The following is a 17,074-nucleotide window of genomic DNA, read 5'->3' as shown; positions in this document are numbered from 1 at the left end:
GAATAAATTTATTATACCTATAAATATGTCAAAGGGATTGATTTGTTACATAATATGTTTAAATTTTTTTATATAATATAAATTTTATTTAAACCGGTGAATAAAATTTATGAATATGTATTAATAATTTTAAATATTTTTTAAAAATTTATGAAATTTTTTAAAATCTTAAAAATTTATGATGTCTTTTTAAATCTTATGAATTCATATTATGTAAATTGATTGATATATGAATTATAAAATTTTAATTATAAAAGTCTTTTAAAAAATCATTATATTCTTATAAATTTTTTTAAAATATGCATAGTTCTTTTTATGACAAAATAATTTTTAAAATTGTAATCTAATGTAGCTCCTAATTTGAATGGTAGTCTTAATATCCACGATTGAATGCACGGAGACATAACGCTGATCCCATATTTTACAGTTGAAATTCAAATGTATGAGTTGACGGAGAAGCCAGAATGTGACAGTGACGAGATATATATGGCCATGGCATGTAACATCATGAGATGTACATCCATGTATGTAGTATATTCATTCATATTTCATATACCTAGGCATGTCAAATACTATGTAACAAAAAAGAAAAAGCCATGTCCAATACTATATTGTATAAGTTTAAAAATTAAAATAATAATAAAAAATTAGTAAGCATTATGAAGCGTGGGATAGGTGGTGTGTGTGGGTGGCAATTCCGTAGTTCTATGGTTTGTACTTTAGCGCTAGCGATTATTTTGGGGCATTCTCTCTCTCTCTCTCTTTGCTTTCTCGTATCGATCTTCACGGCGTGGTTGCTTTTCGATCTCTCCTCCACAACATTAGGGTTTAGACCTAGATCCGGCCACCTTCATGTTTTGGAAGCTCGCATCCCTTTCTGCTTCCTCCCCCGTGAGTTTTCACTTCCATCGCGCCAATTCTGCTGCATTTAAACCAAGCTTCAATTCTTCTCTCTCTCCCTCCATAATTCAAGCATCACTTAGTTTCATTCGAATGCCATTTATTTACCGTTGCTTTCCCTTTTTAATTACCAATTGATTAATTAATTCATTTCTAACTAACCATGTTACTGATTAATTCCGTTTCCTGGATCGACCTTCTCTGTTCCGAGTTTCCGCTCTTATATACAGTAACTCATAAGCGAACCTGTTGCTTATTTTTATTTTTTCAATCTGCTGTTTGTTTTTATTGAATCTACTTTAGCGGTTCACTTTGTTAGGAGGATCTCAATTAGAGACAGTTGATGTGTTTTAGCAAGTTAGTTAATATATTTTTCCCCTATAATTACCTCTTTGTATTGCCTTTTCAGCTACGGGTATTTTGAATTTGAAGGTTAGGAATTAGGATGTTAATACGTGCTTGCTAATCATTGAAAAACAGTTGAGTTGAGCTTTAGTTAAAGCAAACTCAATTTAGTGGGAATTTGTGAAGAAGAGAGCACAGGATTCATCTGGAAAATTTTCCTTACTTTTCTCGATAGATTTGAATTCAAAGTTACTATCAGTTTGTGACAAGTTGCTTTACTTTCAAGACTACAGTGTTTCTTTTTACAATTCTATATAAGGATGCATGCTTACAGTGGAATTTTATGATTGAATGCCCTGTAATTGATGGCTGGAAGTTTTAAGAGGACAACTGAATTGGTAACCAAAGTCTCAAGTAGCTTAAAGCTTGCGTAGCTTATTTTCTTGCTTCCTCTCCGTGGTCCTTTGTAATAGTTGGTATGAAGTGCTTTTATATGTTGATGGTGTTATGCAGGTGGAGGCAATATTAGACAAGGAGAATTTCACTTTGGAAGAGCTTCTGGACGAAGAGGAAGTGATCCAAGAATGCAAGGCCTTAAACAGTCGTCTTATCAACTTGTGTGTGTCTGTTTAATTTGAAGCAATTCAGTTTTCATTCTCCTAACAAATCTCAGAGTTTTATGTGTTTTTTATTTTTGTATTGTCCAATTTCTATTTTTGGTGATAATTTTGAGTAAATTAAATACAAGCACAGGCTGGATATGCAATTATATAACTATTCAACAAAAAGATAATTGACAATTTGCTACTTTTTTCCCCTTTTAGTTTGAGAGATCAAGTCCAGGTTGAGCAATTGTTACGGTACATTATTGAAGAACCACCAGAAGATGCTGAAAATAAACGGGCCTTCAAGTATGCAGCTGTTACTTAAAATTTGCTCCAAATGAACTTTTTTTATTATTTTTCAACTTTCTTGTAACCATCTGATTGTTTGTCTGTAATTAAGGTTTCCATTCATTGCCTGCGAGATTTTTACATGTGAAATTGATGTCATTTTGAAGACCTTGGTTGATGATGAAGAGGTTTATACTGCATCCTGTTTGTGAACCTTTTTTTTAGCTTCAAGTTGTACACCTTTATTGATTTCCCCTTTACATTCTTTTAATTTCAGCTGATGAACTTATTATTCTCTTTTTTGGAGCCTAATCGCTCACATAGTACCTTGTTGGCTGGCTACTTTAGCAAGGTATATATAAAATTGGAAATTTAGTTTGCATGACCTTTTTGTCAATGTGGCCTATCTGACTTGCTTGATGCTGGTTTCTATGCCATTTTACAGGTTGTTGTTTGCCTAATGATTCGAAAGACAGTGCCACTTATGAATTATGTTCAAGTAAGTAAAACAATTGGCTTTTCTAGTAGAGTAGTAGATTGCTTATTCAATCTGATATTTACAATATATTGGAGAACAAAGCTTGATTTACTTTTAATCCCTTATTCCCTTTTATTCATGGAACCAAACCTTTATATTAAACAGTTTTTAGTCTTTACAATGATTGGTGTGCATGTTGCATAGTCTCTTTGTGAAATCCTTCATTCATGATTCAGCATAATTTCTGCAGGCCCATCAAAATGTTTTTCGCCAACTGGTTGATTTGATTGGAATTACATCCATTATGGAGGTAAACTTTTACCATTTCAGTAGTTATTATGACAATTCTGAGATCTTGCTGATGTATCAAAATGGATTCTGAGATAAGTTCTTTGACAGGTTTTGGTTCGATTGGTAGGCGCTGATGACCACATGTATCACAATTTTATAGATGTGATGCAATGGTTGGCTGAGAGCAACCTGCTTGAGATGATTGTTGATAAATTGAGTCCATCTGTAAGTGAAGCATCTATTCGGGTTTATGTTCCTTTAGCCAGCATTTTCCTGTTTGCTAAGTGATGCTTATGCACTTAGCTTCATGCCTTCCAGACAGACATGTTAAATGAGATTGAATGTAGCTACATTCTTTGAGTTGGAAATTTTCTATTCTACAAGCTTGACATTGGCCATGCTAATGATTGCTAGTGGTGTTGTGTTTGTCCCCCAAAATTTGTTTTCTGGGACATAAAAGATGTAATTGATTAAAAAGCTCCATTTAGTTGCAAATTATCACCTTGCATTTTGTTGCAAATTATCTGACAACTTTTTGTTGCTTATTATCTGACACTTTTATGTTTAAATTTATAGGCTCTTTATCACCTTGCATTTTGTTGCAAATCATCTGACAACTTTTTCTCCCCTATTTAAACCAGAGTCCTCCTGAAGTTCATGCCAACGTGGCTGAAACATTGTGCACAATAACTCGAAATCCCTCATCTTCTCTAGCAATTAAACTTTCAAGCCCAAGGTCTGTATTCTATGTTTTTGTGTTCTTCTCTAATATGTAACTCTGAAATAATTGTTATGTATATTTTATATATGCAGTTTTGTTGCCAAAATTTTGGATTATGCACTGGAAGATTCACAATCGAAGTCTAGCCTTGTGAACTCAATTTCAGTGTGTGTTTCTTTATTGGATCCCAAAAGATCTGCTATATCATCTCCCCTTTTTCATTCATTTCGAAGTCAACACATGTATGAGCCACCAATTCCTGTAAACCCAGACACTATTGGTGCTATGCTACCTAAACTAAGTAAGTCCAAATTCATGTGTTTTTAGCTCAATGTTATTCTTGTCATCATCATGGTTTTCGATTGAGTTATATTGTTATTCTGAATGTTGTGAAATACAATACAATTATTTGAAAAGATTAAATGTTTTTTATTTTTGAAGTTAGTTGTATGACTATTTTGATTTAATTATAATAAAATTTGTAAAAAAAATACCAAGTAGGTGATTCCAAGTCCCATGTTTACAGTAGGTGTACAGAGGTGAAAAGAGCCCTTGAGAAAGGGTAAAATGTATAGTATACTGTGGTTTTATATCATTGCCTTAATGCTTTGGATTTTAGAGGTTTGAGACATTACCATTTAACTTTTCTCTGTCCTGGTAAATAAAGTTCAATTGTGAGTTATGTTTTTGTTAATAATATTAGGGTAATCCGGAGTTTGCCTATTTAAAAGGGATGACTACTAGAAATAAAATTGCTGGAGGTCTACCAATAAATAAAACTGGTTGTAATGTGGTTGTGCTTTAATTTCATTTTTATGGACATGTAAATATTAGACTTTATTTATGTTATTGCTTCCACTATATTTTTTCCTGCATCTCTTTCTCTTCCCAATTCTTTGTAGTCATCAATAAATATCAAAGTACTATTGGTTAAGATGGTGTGCACTTCAGTTCTTTCAAGGTTTTTTAGGTTGTGATGGTTGGTAGTTATGTGTCATATGATTATGAATGCTTCACAATTGAAGGTTTAAAGAATGTTGTGACTATGTTTTGTTTGGTAGATACAAATCTGTCAAATTTTGTTGAAGTATCCATATCACATCATCCTTAAGATTTTTTTTCTTGTCTGCAGGTGAATTGCTTATGCTTTTGAATGTATCATCTGATGAAAAAGTATTACCTACAACATATGGAGAATTGAGACCTCCACTCGGGAAGCATCGTTTAAAGGTTAGTTGTTATGGCCATCCTCCCCACCAATTCTAAGGGAGTTGCTATGGTACCCATACCTAGGGTGAATTGTTAAACATTTTGTTGGCTGCTGATATTATCATAAATGTTTGCAAATTTGTTATATATAATCAGCAAGTAATGAATGATTGACAATGTAACTTGAAAAAAAAAAGTTGGATACTTTAGGGTGTTTGACAATGAATGTTTGCATTTTCATTTTCTGTTTTTATTTCTTGTTTTCATTTTCTGAAAATTGTTTTCATTTTCAAAAGATTTAGAATTTTGAAAACATGTTTGGTTTGACTTCTGGTTTTCTGCTTTTAAGAAATAAAAACACTGAAAATGCATTTTCAAAAGGAAATGTATTTTTAGATTTGCTTAAAATTACATTCCTTGCCACCGTGTTTTCATTTGACCCAAAATGAGGTTGAAAACGAGATTTTATTGTTTTCAGTTTTTGGTTCGTTTGAGAAAATATTTTCACTGAAAATGTTTTCAAAAATCCAACCAAACGCATTTCCATCACCATTTTCTATTTCTAGCGAAAATGAAAACAGAAAACAGCCAAACCAAACACCCCCTTAGTTATCTCCTAAACTAGGTTGCAGTCTGGCTAGTAGAGGTTGAATTCTTGTTCCAAAAATATCTTTGTGGTCTATTTTGAAACTATTTTATGCAATTGTTCTATTCTTATGCAAGGTATTGCTAATGCGAACTTTGATTATCTTTTATTTTTCTGACCTGTCTGCAATTTATTTCAGATTGTTGAGTTCATTGCTGTCCTTCTGAAAACTGGAAATGAAGTGGCAGAAAATGAAATGGTCAATTCAGGAACCATTCAACGAGTCATTGACCTCTTCTTTGAGTAAGCAACTATTAATTTTCTTTTATGTAGATGTTCAGCAAAACCTTAACATTTTTTTTTTATCTGTGTGGATATAGCATTATTGCTTATCTTTAATGCTAACTTTTTTTAAAACTAGTCTGAGTATGCTCTGCTAATACAGGTATCCATATAATAACTCCTTACACCATCATGTAGAAAGTATCATATTATCTTGTTTGGAGAGCAAAACTGATGCCATTGTTGAACATCTTCTTCGAGAGTGTGATTTAATTGGAAGATTTCTCCAAGCAGACAAACGTTCTATTCTCTCTTCTGACATAAATCTGGTAAATGGATGCTTTAAACTGATATATTGGATGTTTTGTCTTGGTCACAACTGTATATCGGTATGATCAAGTCATCATGTTTTTCTTCAATGTTTTATTGAATTAGAAGGGGAAAAAACATACATAAACTTAGTGATAGGACCTATATGAAGTGAATATTAGATAATCTCTACACTGCTATCGAGTCTATTAGAATTGCTTTATTAAATTGTTTTATCTTGCAGCCAACAGTAACTGCTGCTGGAAAACAGGCACCACGGGCAGGAAACATTGGGCATATTACTCGAATTGTTAACAAACTTGTTCACCTGGCACATAATCGAAACCTCATACTGACATGTCTTCAGGTTTGCTGTGTATATCATAATATTTCTAGCATCAGAAGAGGTTCATGGTTTTTACAGTAATTTTTACCGTTTATATAAATTTATGAAGATCTGTGAATTATGCCTTAAATTGTTATCTTGAGATAATGAAGCTGAACTTACATGTTGAAGTTGCGTTGACTGTTGAGATAAGAAACTTTTCTCTGAATACTTCAACCTTGTGTGTTTAACATCTGCAGGAAAATAGTGAGTGGAATGAATGGCAAGCTTTAGTTCTTCAGGAGCGTAATGTAGTTGAGAATGTTCACCGTTGGGCTTGTGGGTAAGCTGTTAACTGAATCTAAATACTTGCAAGAGTTTTATTGGGAGGATAGATTCTTCCCAACATAAAGTCTGTTAGTGGGGTTGATTTGGTTGTGGTAATATGATTGCAAGGTGACAAGACCACGTTACGTGGCAGTCTTCTGACCACAAGTGATGTTATCTTGATTAATAAGGGCTTGGAGCATACTCATTAGTATACCTAAATGGCTTCTCTTCAATAGTCAAAAATCAAAATAGTAAATCATAACACTACAATTACACCCAATTGTGTCTTTTATGTTTCTGTTATATGTTTACTTTGTTATGTTGGGGGCTCTTTCCCATTTTGATTTATCTGTTTATTTTTCCTTTTCTTGTGTACAGACGTCCGACTGCTTTACAAGATAGGATGAGGGATAGTGATGATGATGACCTTCATGACAGGGACTATGATGTTGCAGCTCTAGCAAATAATTTGAGCCAGGCTTTTAGATATAAAATTTATGGGAATGAGGATAATGAGGAGGTTTGTAGTTGTTGGCTCCTCTTCCTCTCTGTGCATGCATACTTGCTCATTTCTGTTTGTGTATTTTTAAGTCCTTTCCCTTTATATGTTTTGATTGTCTTGGTTGCAGGAACGTGGCAACCTTGATCGAGATGATGAGGTAGTAGTTTTGTTTACTCTTGGTAACTGTTGTAATTTAATGTGATTTATGTCTTGTCCATCAACCAAAATATCTAGTAATATTTTACTTTCTTAACTATTAGCAACTTTGTCTGTTGTATGATCTGCAGGATGTCTACTTTGATGATGACTCTGCTCAAGTAGTCATATCATCCCTCAGACTCAGTGACGATCAAGGGAGGTGAGTCTATTTATTGTTACATGGCTGGTAATTTTGTTTGGATGAATCTGTCATGTGGGTTAATCAAACAGCATGACTTATTTTTAAATCAAAGTTTTGTGTGTTAGAGTGTATGCAGAGATAATGAGATAATCTGTGTATTTGACAAATAAAATAAGTGATATAACTACTAGTATTCTATGATTGACATATATCTTTCCAGGTTATCCTGTACTCCTGTATGTTTCATCTTCCACCACGTGGTATCCATTCTTTCCTTGACTCTTTTAGGTACTTCTCAAGATGACAATGGAGTACTGCAGGTTTTGTAGGATCTAGTTGCAGATTAGGAAGAGAAATATCCTTCAAAAGCAACTACAGAAGAATAAGATATGCACTAGATATTTAAGAAACAGCATACTCTATCAGCCTTCTTTACTTTGTGAATTGCTTATAAGGGGATTTCTTCATTTTCACTAGATCCTCATCCTTCCCCTCCCCCCGGACTGTTGGGACTGCTGTTATTGATTTAAAAATAGAATGAGTTTTCATTTCTTTAACGCCGAAGATATTTTGGTTTTGATTTCAGTTTTCTGCCTCATGGTGTTGCACTGTCACTATGCCTCCTTATTCAAATCTTCCATTATATACACAAATAGTGTGATAGAAGTAGAGTTAGCACAGGGACCTAAGTGATTAACGTCCCCATTGGATATCTATGTTTTTGCTTTCTTGTTGAATATAGAAAAGTAGAAAATATTCAAAAAGCTTCATTTGTCCTCCTATTTCTGTTGTCTGGATGATATTGGAATTTTATGGAAGTCCATCAGGGTTTCTGTATTTAATTAATCACTATAATGTCAAATAAGATTTTTTTTTGTCTTTTGCAGTAGTCTGTTTACAAACTCCAACTGGTTTGCATTCCAAGATGACAGAATTGGTGGTGCAACTGGGGGAACATCATCGGAGATGATGGATGAGATAAACTTGAATGGTGCTGCAAATGGTGGCAACAGTAGTGATGATGAGGTAGTGGTTGGAGAGGATGAAGAATTGGATGAAAGCAAAAATAATCTGAATGGTACATCTAGCTCAAGCACAAACTTAAATGGGATAACTGGTAGTGATTCCATGAATGGAGACACCTTGAACTTTGAAAGCAAAAAGGCAAGCGCTTCACATGATATGGGATTCTTCAGGTTTGAGGCATCGGACAATGAAGAGTTGTTTGGGGACAGGCCTTTGCCTGACTGGGTGGGATGGGGTGAACCTTCAGACATGCAAGATGCAGGGTCAAGCAAGAATCCATTTATAGATCATGATGATTCTTCTGGTAGCGACCTTTCTACTACCAAACCTCAAATAGGTAGCCCTAATCCTAGTCCTCCTTCGAATGGGGAATCTGTTCCTTCAAACAGGTCGCCAACTAAAGATTCGATTGATGGGGGTGTTGATTTGAATCAAAGAGCAGTAGCAGTACCATCACTCTTTGAAGAAGATGTTGAATTTGTAGGTGTAGAATTAGAAGGTACTGAGAAGGCTATGGAACAGGCTCTGAAAGAAGGGATAGTTGGGGAGGCAGGACCATTGAAAAGAAACATGGTCTCTAAAGTGCCAGAAAAGGAAAGTACTGACGAGGGTGGTCCTGGAATAAAGGAATTCAATGATGCAAATTACTGGAGGGTTGACCAGGAGGTTGCTGTTCTAGAGTGACGGATGGTAACTCTTGCTTGTTTGTATCAAAAGTTAGACCAACACCAGTGGACCCTATTCTTGGTTCGCAGGAGCGAATGCAGCACATTAATGTACAGTATATTTTTGTTTCAATTATGCCTTCTTTCTGTTGTTCACGCTTATTAGACATTTGCGTATTAGAGATTAAGCTTGTTTTTAATTCTAAGTTTTGCCCCTTCCTGTAAGTGATTTATGGGTTTTCCCACATTTATGGAATTTAGTCTGCTTTTAATTTTGATGATACCTTGCTATCAGGGATTTTTAAATTCGTTACGAGGACGCTCTGCTTAATCTGTGTATCGTAACTGAACTGTGGTGTAGTGAATTCTTTGTCAGTGTCTTAATTGTCTGTAAATTTTATATTTTCGACTTAGTGAATTTTGCTGACTCTGCAAACACCTTGGTTTCACCAGCATGTTTTTGTTATATATAATTTTTTTTAGCATGGTTCATCAATTGCCAGCTACTGTTACTATGCAGCATCACAAGGTTTTGAATAAATTGGACAACTGCTTTGAGTATTTTTGTCCATTCTCTCTAGTATTGTAATTTCTGACGAGTTTGATGTAAAGGCTCAGGAATGAAAAAATGGAAATTGTCAAATAAGAAGTAATTTTTTAAATTTCAAGGTAATAATGTTTTAAGTTTTTGTTACCAAATGTTTCTTATTGATTAGTAAAACTCGTAGTATACATTAAAAAATCCAGTTCTATGACCTTGGGTTTCATACACTTTATTGTCTTTTTTCTTACACTTTATTGTCTGAACATTAAATAATTGATATATTTAATATTGTCTATAGTCACTTTATTAATTGTGAAAATGGAACAATAAAAATGATCTCACTTTATTAATTGTGAAAACAAACATTTCTCATATTATTTGTCGAACTAATCTAGTTTTATATAAACAATCAAATTCCACCTCAAGTACATACAACACACATGCTTAGCTTTCGATATATACACATTTTATTATTATTTAAAAGTTGTTAATATTTTATTATTTTTCTCAAACAATTTTTCATTTCCCAATAAGAGTTGTATTAATAAAAGACCCGTATTTTAAAAAAAACTAAAAACCAAAAATACAATATAAATGTTGTACTAATTCATATGGAATTATGGATGGTTAAACACAAAATAACACGTTATATAAAATAAAAACATTATAATATTTTTTTTTTTTTTGCAAATAGTATAATTTGGTGTCCGAATAGAATAGAAGGGAATGACATGCGCCAGAAGCCAGAAGGTTCAAAATTTTGGGCCAGCGATAAGAGTCAGCCAATGAGAGAGAAGGGCTAGAAGGTTCTGAATGAAGCAAGCAAGTGAAATAAATAGTTAATTAAGGTGAAGAAGACTCGAACAGGTACGGCTTTGAAAAGGTACGGTTGTGTTGTGTTTCGAATAGATGATAGAAGTGGTGCTTAACGAGGATGACACCATCGGTGACTTGAAGAAGCTGGTGGCGGCACAAACAGGATTCACATTCCGAAATGGTACACCATTTACAAGGATCACAGCACCCTCAGACTACAACTGAATTGAATCAATCAACTCCTTTGTAGTTTGTATCTATCATGTCCAATAATCTTATCTTATATATAATATATAATATAATAATAGTACTATAGTCCTATCTATGTGCTTCAATTAAGTGTTGTGTACTTGTTTTTAACTTCTTCCAATTCCAATGCCTGCTTTCCCACAAATTCGGACCGTTTTTTATCATATTCTCTGTTATCACTAAAAGAAATGCTAGTAATTAGAGAGGATATGAGTACGGAAAAGGATAATATTCGCTCTGCTAGGGTTTCTAGAGAATTGACGGAAGAGGAAAAGGACTTGGTAGACCGAAGCACAAAAAAGATTAAAGGAGTGGCGCATGGTTTCTCGGGTGACTCACTTTTGGGGGGTCACGAAGATGCTTATAAAAGAGCTGTTTGGAACATCATGACGAAGATTTTCAGAGGGCGTTTTTGGGTCAAGAAGATGTATGGGTGAAGCTGTTGGGGAGGAAGATTAGGTTTAAAGTTTTGGAGAATAGGTTGAAGCAGATGTGGGTAAGGAAGGGGATTATTCATATGATAGATGTGGGAAATGATTTTTTCTTAGTCTTGTTTTCCCATCCGGAGGATAAAGCTAAAGCTCAAACGGAAGGTCCATGGCTCATTTATGATCATTATCTGGTGGTAAGAGAGTGGAGCCCTAATTTCCACCCTTCTTCGAAAGCCATAGAGAAGGTGGCAGTTTGGGTAAGGTTCTTTGGTTTACCCATAGAATTTTATGATGATAAAGTTTTTGCATGCTATAGGAGATCAGATAGGAAAGGCAGTTAGAGTGGATAGGAATACATTGACTCAAGAGAGGGGCAAATATGCAAGATTATGTGCGGAGGTTGACCTTACAAAACCATTATAGGCCCTGTTTGAATTGAATCAAAGATATTATAAAATTGAGTATGAGGGCCTTCATTTTCTTTGTCTTATGTTTGGAAAATTTGGGCACTATGCTGGGGGGTGTCCTGATAAAGGCAAACAGAATAATGGACAGGGGAAAAATAGGAATAATGAAGGGAAGCAACATACAAATGGCAACACAAGTGGCCATAGTGACCCACTCTCAGGGGCCTTGGACTGTTGTGAAAAAACCAAGGCACCAGAGGAAAGGTAAGGAGAGGGAGTTTCAATTCACAGGGAATCATGTGGAAAAAGGAGGTCAGGGAGGCTCCCATGCAGCATCGCGATCGAGGTTTGTTTCTTTGCATGAGGATGAGGGGGACCATGCGGTTGTGATGGAAGGAGATCATGAGGTGGAAGTTAGGGGGAAGGAATACGAGAAGTAGGTTTTGGATAAGGATGGAAATGGAGGTAATAATGGTGGTAAGAAAATTCAAAAGAATGGGAACAACAACAAAGCTATTGATCATAAAGGAAAAAAAATATTAATATGAGTGGTCCCAACAGAGTTACTGTTTAGGGAGCTGGGGTGTTGCATTTAAATACTATTAAAACGACAAAGGTTGGTGGGGAACAGGGGAGTACTGTTTAAGAGGGAGAAAATATAAAGGGAGATAAATTTGAAATTATGAATATACATCAACAACTCAATCTTGTTGATGGTGGTTCTCATGGTGAAGCTATGGGTCACCCAAGTCCAGATCTGCATCGAAATACTAATTCCAGACATGGAGGGGTGGAGTTCTTCATCCAACTCGGCCTCCAGATACTCATGGTGTCATAGATGCTAAAGAAAGCCCTCTGAATCTCCTTCTATTCGAGCTGAAAAGGAGCAATCGGGGGTGGAGGAAATGGAGGTAGTCATGGAGACAGCCCCTGGTTTGGGGGTTGAGAGGCTTCAACAATAATTTGGTGTTTTGATGATGACATCAAACAATAAAATTTTTGTGCGGAATTGTAAGGGAGCTGCTAATGTGACTTTTTAAAGATATTGCAAGCAGTATTTGAATGCTAATAATCCTGATATCATGATCATTCTAGATACGCATTTGGAGTCTAGTAAGCTTCTAAAGACGGTTTATTTTCTAGGGTTTGATGGTTCTGAAGCGGTGGAGAGACAAGGTTTTGCTGGAGGCATTATTTTAACATGGAAGAAGGACAAAGTCAGAGTTCAAGTTCAGAGTAGAAATTTTTAGTTTTTGCACGTCAAAATTAAGCTTAATGATGATGGTCATCATTGGTGGCTCACCTCAGTTTATGCTAAGTCCAAATGAGGCTTAGAGAGCTGATTTATGGAGGGCTTTGCTGAATATAGCTAAAAATATGCAAGAGAGTTGGCTTCTGACAGGTGATTTTAATGACATTGTGTCCCAGCAGGAGAAAAAGAGAGGAGCCCCTGTATCCTTGCGTAGATGTCAGATTTTCAAGGATCGCATCAACAATTGTAATCTGATGGATTTAGGAGCTTTGGGGCCTCAATTTACTAGAAAAGGACCTTTATTCAATGGGTATCAAAGAATTTTTGAAAGGTTAGACAGAGCTTTTAGTAATAATTCCGGGAGACTTCAGTTTCCCAATGTTATTGTAAAGGTTTTGTCTCGAGTAGATTTCTTGGATCATCATCCTCTCACAATTTCTTTGCATGCTGACTATAATGGGCCAGGGATCAAACCTTTCAGATTTGAATGTGCCTGGTTGACACACCCATCCTTCATGGATGTCGCTTCTAATGTGTGGGAAAATAATGGGCCTTTCCATGCTAATTCAGAGAAACTCAAGTCTACTCTGCAGCAATGAAGGAAAGATGTTTTTGGGGAGGTTCATATAAGAAAAAGGAAGCTTCTGGCTAGAATAGGAGGGATTCAGAAGGAGATGTATGGAGGAAGATCTAATACTTTCTTGCGAAGGCTTGAGAATCGCTTCAGCAAGAACTAGTTCTTGTTCTTCACCAAGAAGAGTTAACTTGGTTCCAGAAATCCAGATCTCAATGGCTTCTTGAAGGAGATCGGAACACAAGGAACTACCATGTTAAAACAGTGAATCAGCGAAGAAGAAACAAAATTAGCATGCTCCATGATAGTGAAGGTCATTGGGTGAATGAGGAGGATCGTTTTAAGGAGCTAGTGAATATTTTTTATCAAAACTTATTTGTTGAAGACATGCCTTAAGGTTGGTGCAGGGATACCCCTTATTCCTTTCCCTTTATTGAGCTTGAAGATTTGACTATGCTTGCGGCCCCTTTGCAACATGAGGAAATTAAAAAGGCTTTGTTTGACATGAAACCGTGGAAAACCCCTGGTCTTGATGGCTTTCCAGTGGGTTTTTTCCAAAATGCTTGGTCTATTGTTGTGAGGATCTTTGCAATTTAATTCAAGAGTGGTGGGATAGACCGAAGGAGATTATGGAAGTTAATGCCACAAACATTTGTCTGATTCCCAAGGTGGAACAACTAGAATTTTTTAGTCAGTTTTGTCCTATATCTATGTGTAATGTGGTTTACAATGTTTTGACAAAAACTTTGGTGAACCACCTTAAAGCTTTAATTCCTGAGTTGATTAATCCTCAGCAGACTGGCTTCATCCCTTCAAGGAGCATTCATGACAATATTGTAGTGGCTCAAGAAATGATGCATTCCATGAGGCGTATGCAAGGCAAAGTGGGGTACATCATTATCAAGGTGGACCTCTCAAAGGCCTATGACAAAATATGTTGGTCTTTTGTGGCAAAGATTCTTAAAGAAGTTGAACTTCCTCAGAATATGATGGATGTTATTATGAGCTGTATTTCATCTGTGAAGACTAATGTTCTTTGGAATGGGCAAAGATCCGACATGTTTTCTTTTCATAGAGGTTTAAGGCAGGGCGATCCTCTTTTGCCTTACCTTTTTGTTCTTTTCATGGATAAGCTGTCTCACATCTTCCAAATGGGCATTAGAAACCTATGAAGATGGGTAAACAAGGACCCCAAATGTCTCATTTAATGTTTGCAGATGATCTGCTGTTGTGTGCTCAAGTGAATCTGGATCAGATGCATAATGTTATGGACATCATTTTACAAGAATTTTGTCACATGTCAGGCCAATCTGTTAGTGAAGAGAAAACGAGAATTTATTTCTCTAAAAATGTCAATCATCACATGAGAAGACAACTGAGTACTATGAGTGCTTTCTCTAAAGTTAATTCTTTAGGAACCTATTTGGGAATTCCTTTAACAGGTAAGGCTCCTAAACGTAGGGATATCTAGTTTCTTCTTGACAAGTTGGCTAATAGATTGGCAGGGTGGAAATCCAAACAACTTTCTATGGCAGAAGGATTACTCTTGCCAAGTCAGTTGTTCAGTCTTTACCAGTCTACTCTATGATGACTAATGTTGTTCCAGTTGGAGTTTTGAAAGATATAGAAAGACTTGAGAGAGCTTTTATTTAGGGAGATCAACAAGATAAAAGGAGGGTTCATGCTGTTGGGTGGAGTACAATGTCTAAGGTGTGTAGAGGAATGGCCATGTGCAACATGAAAGCTATGAATAAAGCTTGTCTTATGAAGCTTGGTTGGCAGTTGAGAACTAAAGGTTCTGGTCTTTGGTGCCAGGTTATGAATGGAAAGTATATCAGGAATGTGTTTATGGATTCTTTGATTGTAAAAAATTATGATTTTGACCTTTGGAAGGCTTTGGCTAATCTTTGGTCAGATTTGGAGGAAGGTGAATTCTGGGTTATTGGTCAAAGGGATACTGTGAATGTTTGGAGGACTAAATGGGTGGATAGAGATATAAAATTGATGAGCATGGCTCATAATGTTCCTGATCAATTCTGAGTTGAAAGTCAATTAGCTGCTTAAAGAGGATGGTAGGTGGGATTCTGATTTTATTAGAATGCTTATGCCTGAAGTTATTGCTCAGAGAATTTTTGCTATTATGCCTCCCTCAGCTCAAGCTGATTCTGATAAACGGTTGTGGCCAGTTGATAGGATGAGGGATTTCAGTCTCTAGTGCTTATAGTAAGATCAATTATATTCCTAATTCGCATTCTGATGATATATGGAAGCAAATATGGAAAATTAAATCTCCTGAGAGAATAAAGTTTTTATATGGTTAGTTGCTCATAATAGACTAACTACCAACATACGTATAGCTAGATGGGGTGGACGGACTCCTTTCTGTCATCATTGTCAAGGTATGGAAGAATTTGTCCTTCGTGCTCTTAAGACTGCCCTTTGGCATCCTAGATTTGGCTCCACTTGATTAATTATTCTCAGAGGTTTAATTTCTTCATGGCTGATACGAAAGGTTGGATTTCCATGAACTTGACTATGTCTATTGATGGCTCCGGGGGAAGTAATTGGATGGGGTTGTGGGCTCATGTTTGTTACTACCTTTGGTTTTGGAGAAATCAGCAGGTTCACAATGATTCTTTCATTAGACCAGTGAGACCTTGGCAATTTATCTGTCATCAGTGGAAGCTATTTAAAGAAGCTGAGACTTCATTTTGGAAGGTTATTGCTGTTCCTAAGATTCAAATTATGGTTACTTGGTTGCCTCCTTAGGGATGGACTAAATTGAATACTGATGAGTCGGTGCAAGGTCCTCAGATTGTGGCTGCTTGTGGGGGATTGATTAGAGATGAGAAAGGATGTTGGATATCTGGTTTTTAAAAAAAGGTGGGAATTGCTTATGCTTTTGTTGCAGAGTTATGGGGAGTCTATGAAGGGCTATGCCTTGCTAGGAAGATTGGGTTAGTTGCTATGGAAGTTAACATTGATTCTCAAGCTGTTATGGATAGCTTATCTGGGAGTAAAACATGTTGTGTTGTGGGTTGTAGATTGATCAATTCTATCAGAAGTATGATCAATACTAATTGGCAGGTGGTGTTCAAGCATTCTTACTAAGAGACTAACAACTGTGTTGATGCTCTTGCTAGAAATGCTATTAGTATGAATGAGGATTTTTTGGTGTTTCAGCAACCTCCTTCTTTTGTTAAGGAGTTGCTTTTAGCTTATTCTGCTGGAGTTGTAACTCCTAGAATAATTCCTCTGTAGCTTCTTCTTTTTGGGCTTAGGCCCCATCTTTTATAAAAGAAATACTAGTAATTATTATAAATTAAATAATAAGAGAAAATTTAACTAATCAAAACTATAGGGTTCATGCTTGCATGATTTAGTATCTTTTTAGTCTCTAATTTTATTTTATTTTACTAATTTTAGTTTTTTAACTTTGTTTTCCTTAATTTTAGTTCCTAAACCTTTAAGAGAGTAAAAGTAAGAATAAAGAAAAAGTTAAAAAAAAATGTTTAGGAACTAAAAACTAAAAAATCTAGAGCTAAAGAAATAATACATCTTAAATATTATAAGTGATGTGATGAAAAAGAAAGAGCAAA

General features: G+C 35.5%; 1 protein-coding gene across 3 annotated transcripts; it reads left to right on the top strand.

The window, feature by feature from the left end:
* The first annotated feature begins 698 nt into the window (after positions 1-698).
* On the top strand, positions 699-9,582 carry LOC114374821 (serine/threonine-protein phosphatase 6 regulatory subunit 3-B-like). 3 transcript variants are annotated; one of them, XM_028332519.1, is made up of 19 exons: positions 699-891; positions 1,759-1,862; positions 2,070-2,156; positions 2,251-2,326; positions 2,416-2,490; positions 2,584-2,637; positions 2,867-2,926; positions 3,016-3,132; positions 3,549-3,643; positions 3,721-3,929; positions 4,761-4,858; positions 5,623-5,726; positions 5,869-6,034; positions 6,259-6,381; positions 6,600-6,682; positions 7,048-7,189; positions 7,299-7,328; positions 7,459-7,529; positions 8,402-9,582. In XM_028332519.1, the coding sequence occupies exons 1-19, from the start codon at positions 853-855 to the stop codon at positions 9,219-9,221; spliced, it is 2,553 nt and encodes an 850-aa protein (XP_028188320.1). In that variant the 5' UTR covers positions 699-852; the 3' UTR covers positions 9,222-9,582. The 3 variants fall into 3 exon arrangements, with proteins under 3 accessions (XP_028188320.1, XP_028188319.1, XP_028188321.1); XM_028332518.1 differs by having other exon boundaries at positions 700-891; positions 8,399-9,582; XM_028332520.1 differs by lacking the exon at positions 699-891 and adding an exon at positions 908-1,643 and having other exon boundaries at positions 8,399-9,582.
* Positions 9,583-17,074: the final 7,492 nt, after the last annotated feature.

The sequence above is a fragment of the Glycine soja genome, chromosome 11 (genome assembly GCF_004193775.1).
Source record: "Glycine soja cultivar W05 chromosome 11, ASM419377v2, whole genome shotgun sequence".
NCBI classification, from domain to species: Eukaryota; Viridiplantae; Streptophyta; class Magnoliopsida; order Fabales; family Fabaceae; genus Glycine; species Glycine soja.
The sequence above is the reverse complement of the archived record's forward strand: the minus strand, read 5'-3'. Positions and strand labels throughout refer to the sequence as shown.

Bases quoted from the DNA above. Each gene is read 5' to 3' on its own strand.
- LOC114374821 (XM_028332518.1), top strand. From the start codon at position 853: ATGTTTTGGAAGCTCGCATCCCTTTCTGCTTCCTCCCCC. The intron at 2,327-2,415 runs GTTTATACTGCA...TTTTAATTTCAG, and splicing joins CCTTGGTTGATGATGAAGAG to CTGATGAACTTATTATTCTC. The intron at 7,530-8,398 runs GTGAGTCTATTT...TGTCTTTTGCAG, and splicing joins CTCAGTGACGATCAAGGGAG to TAGTCTGTTTACAAACTCCA.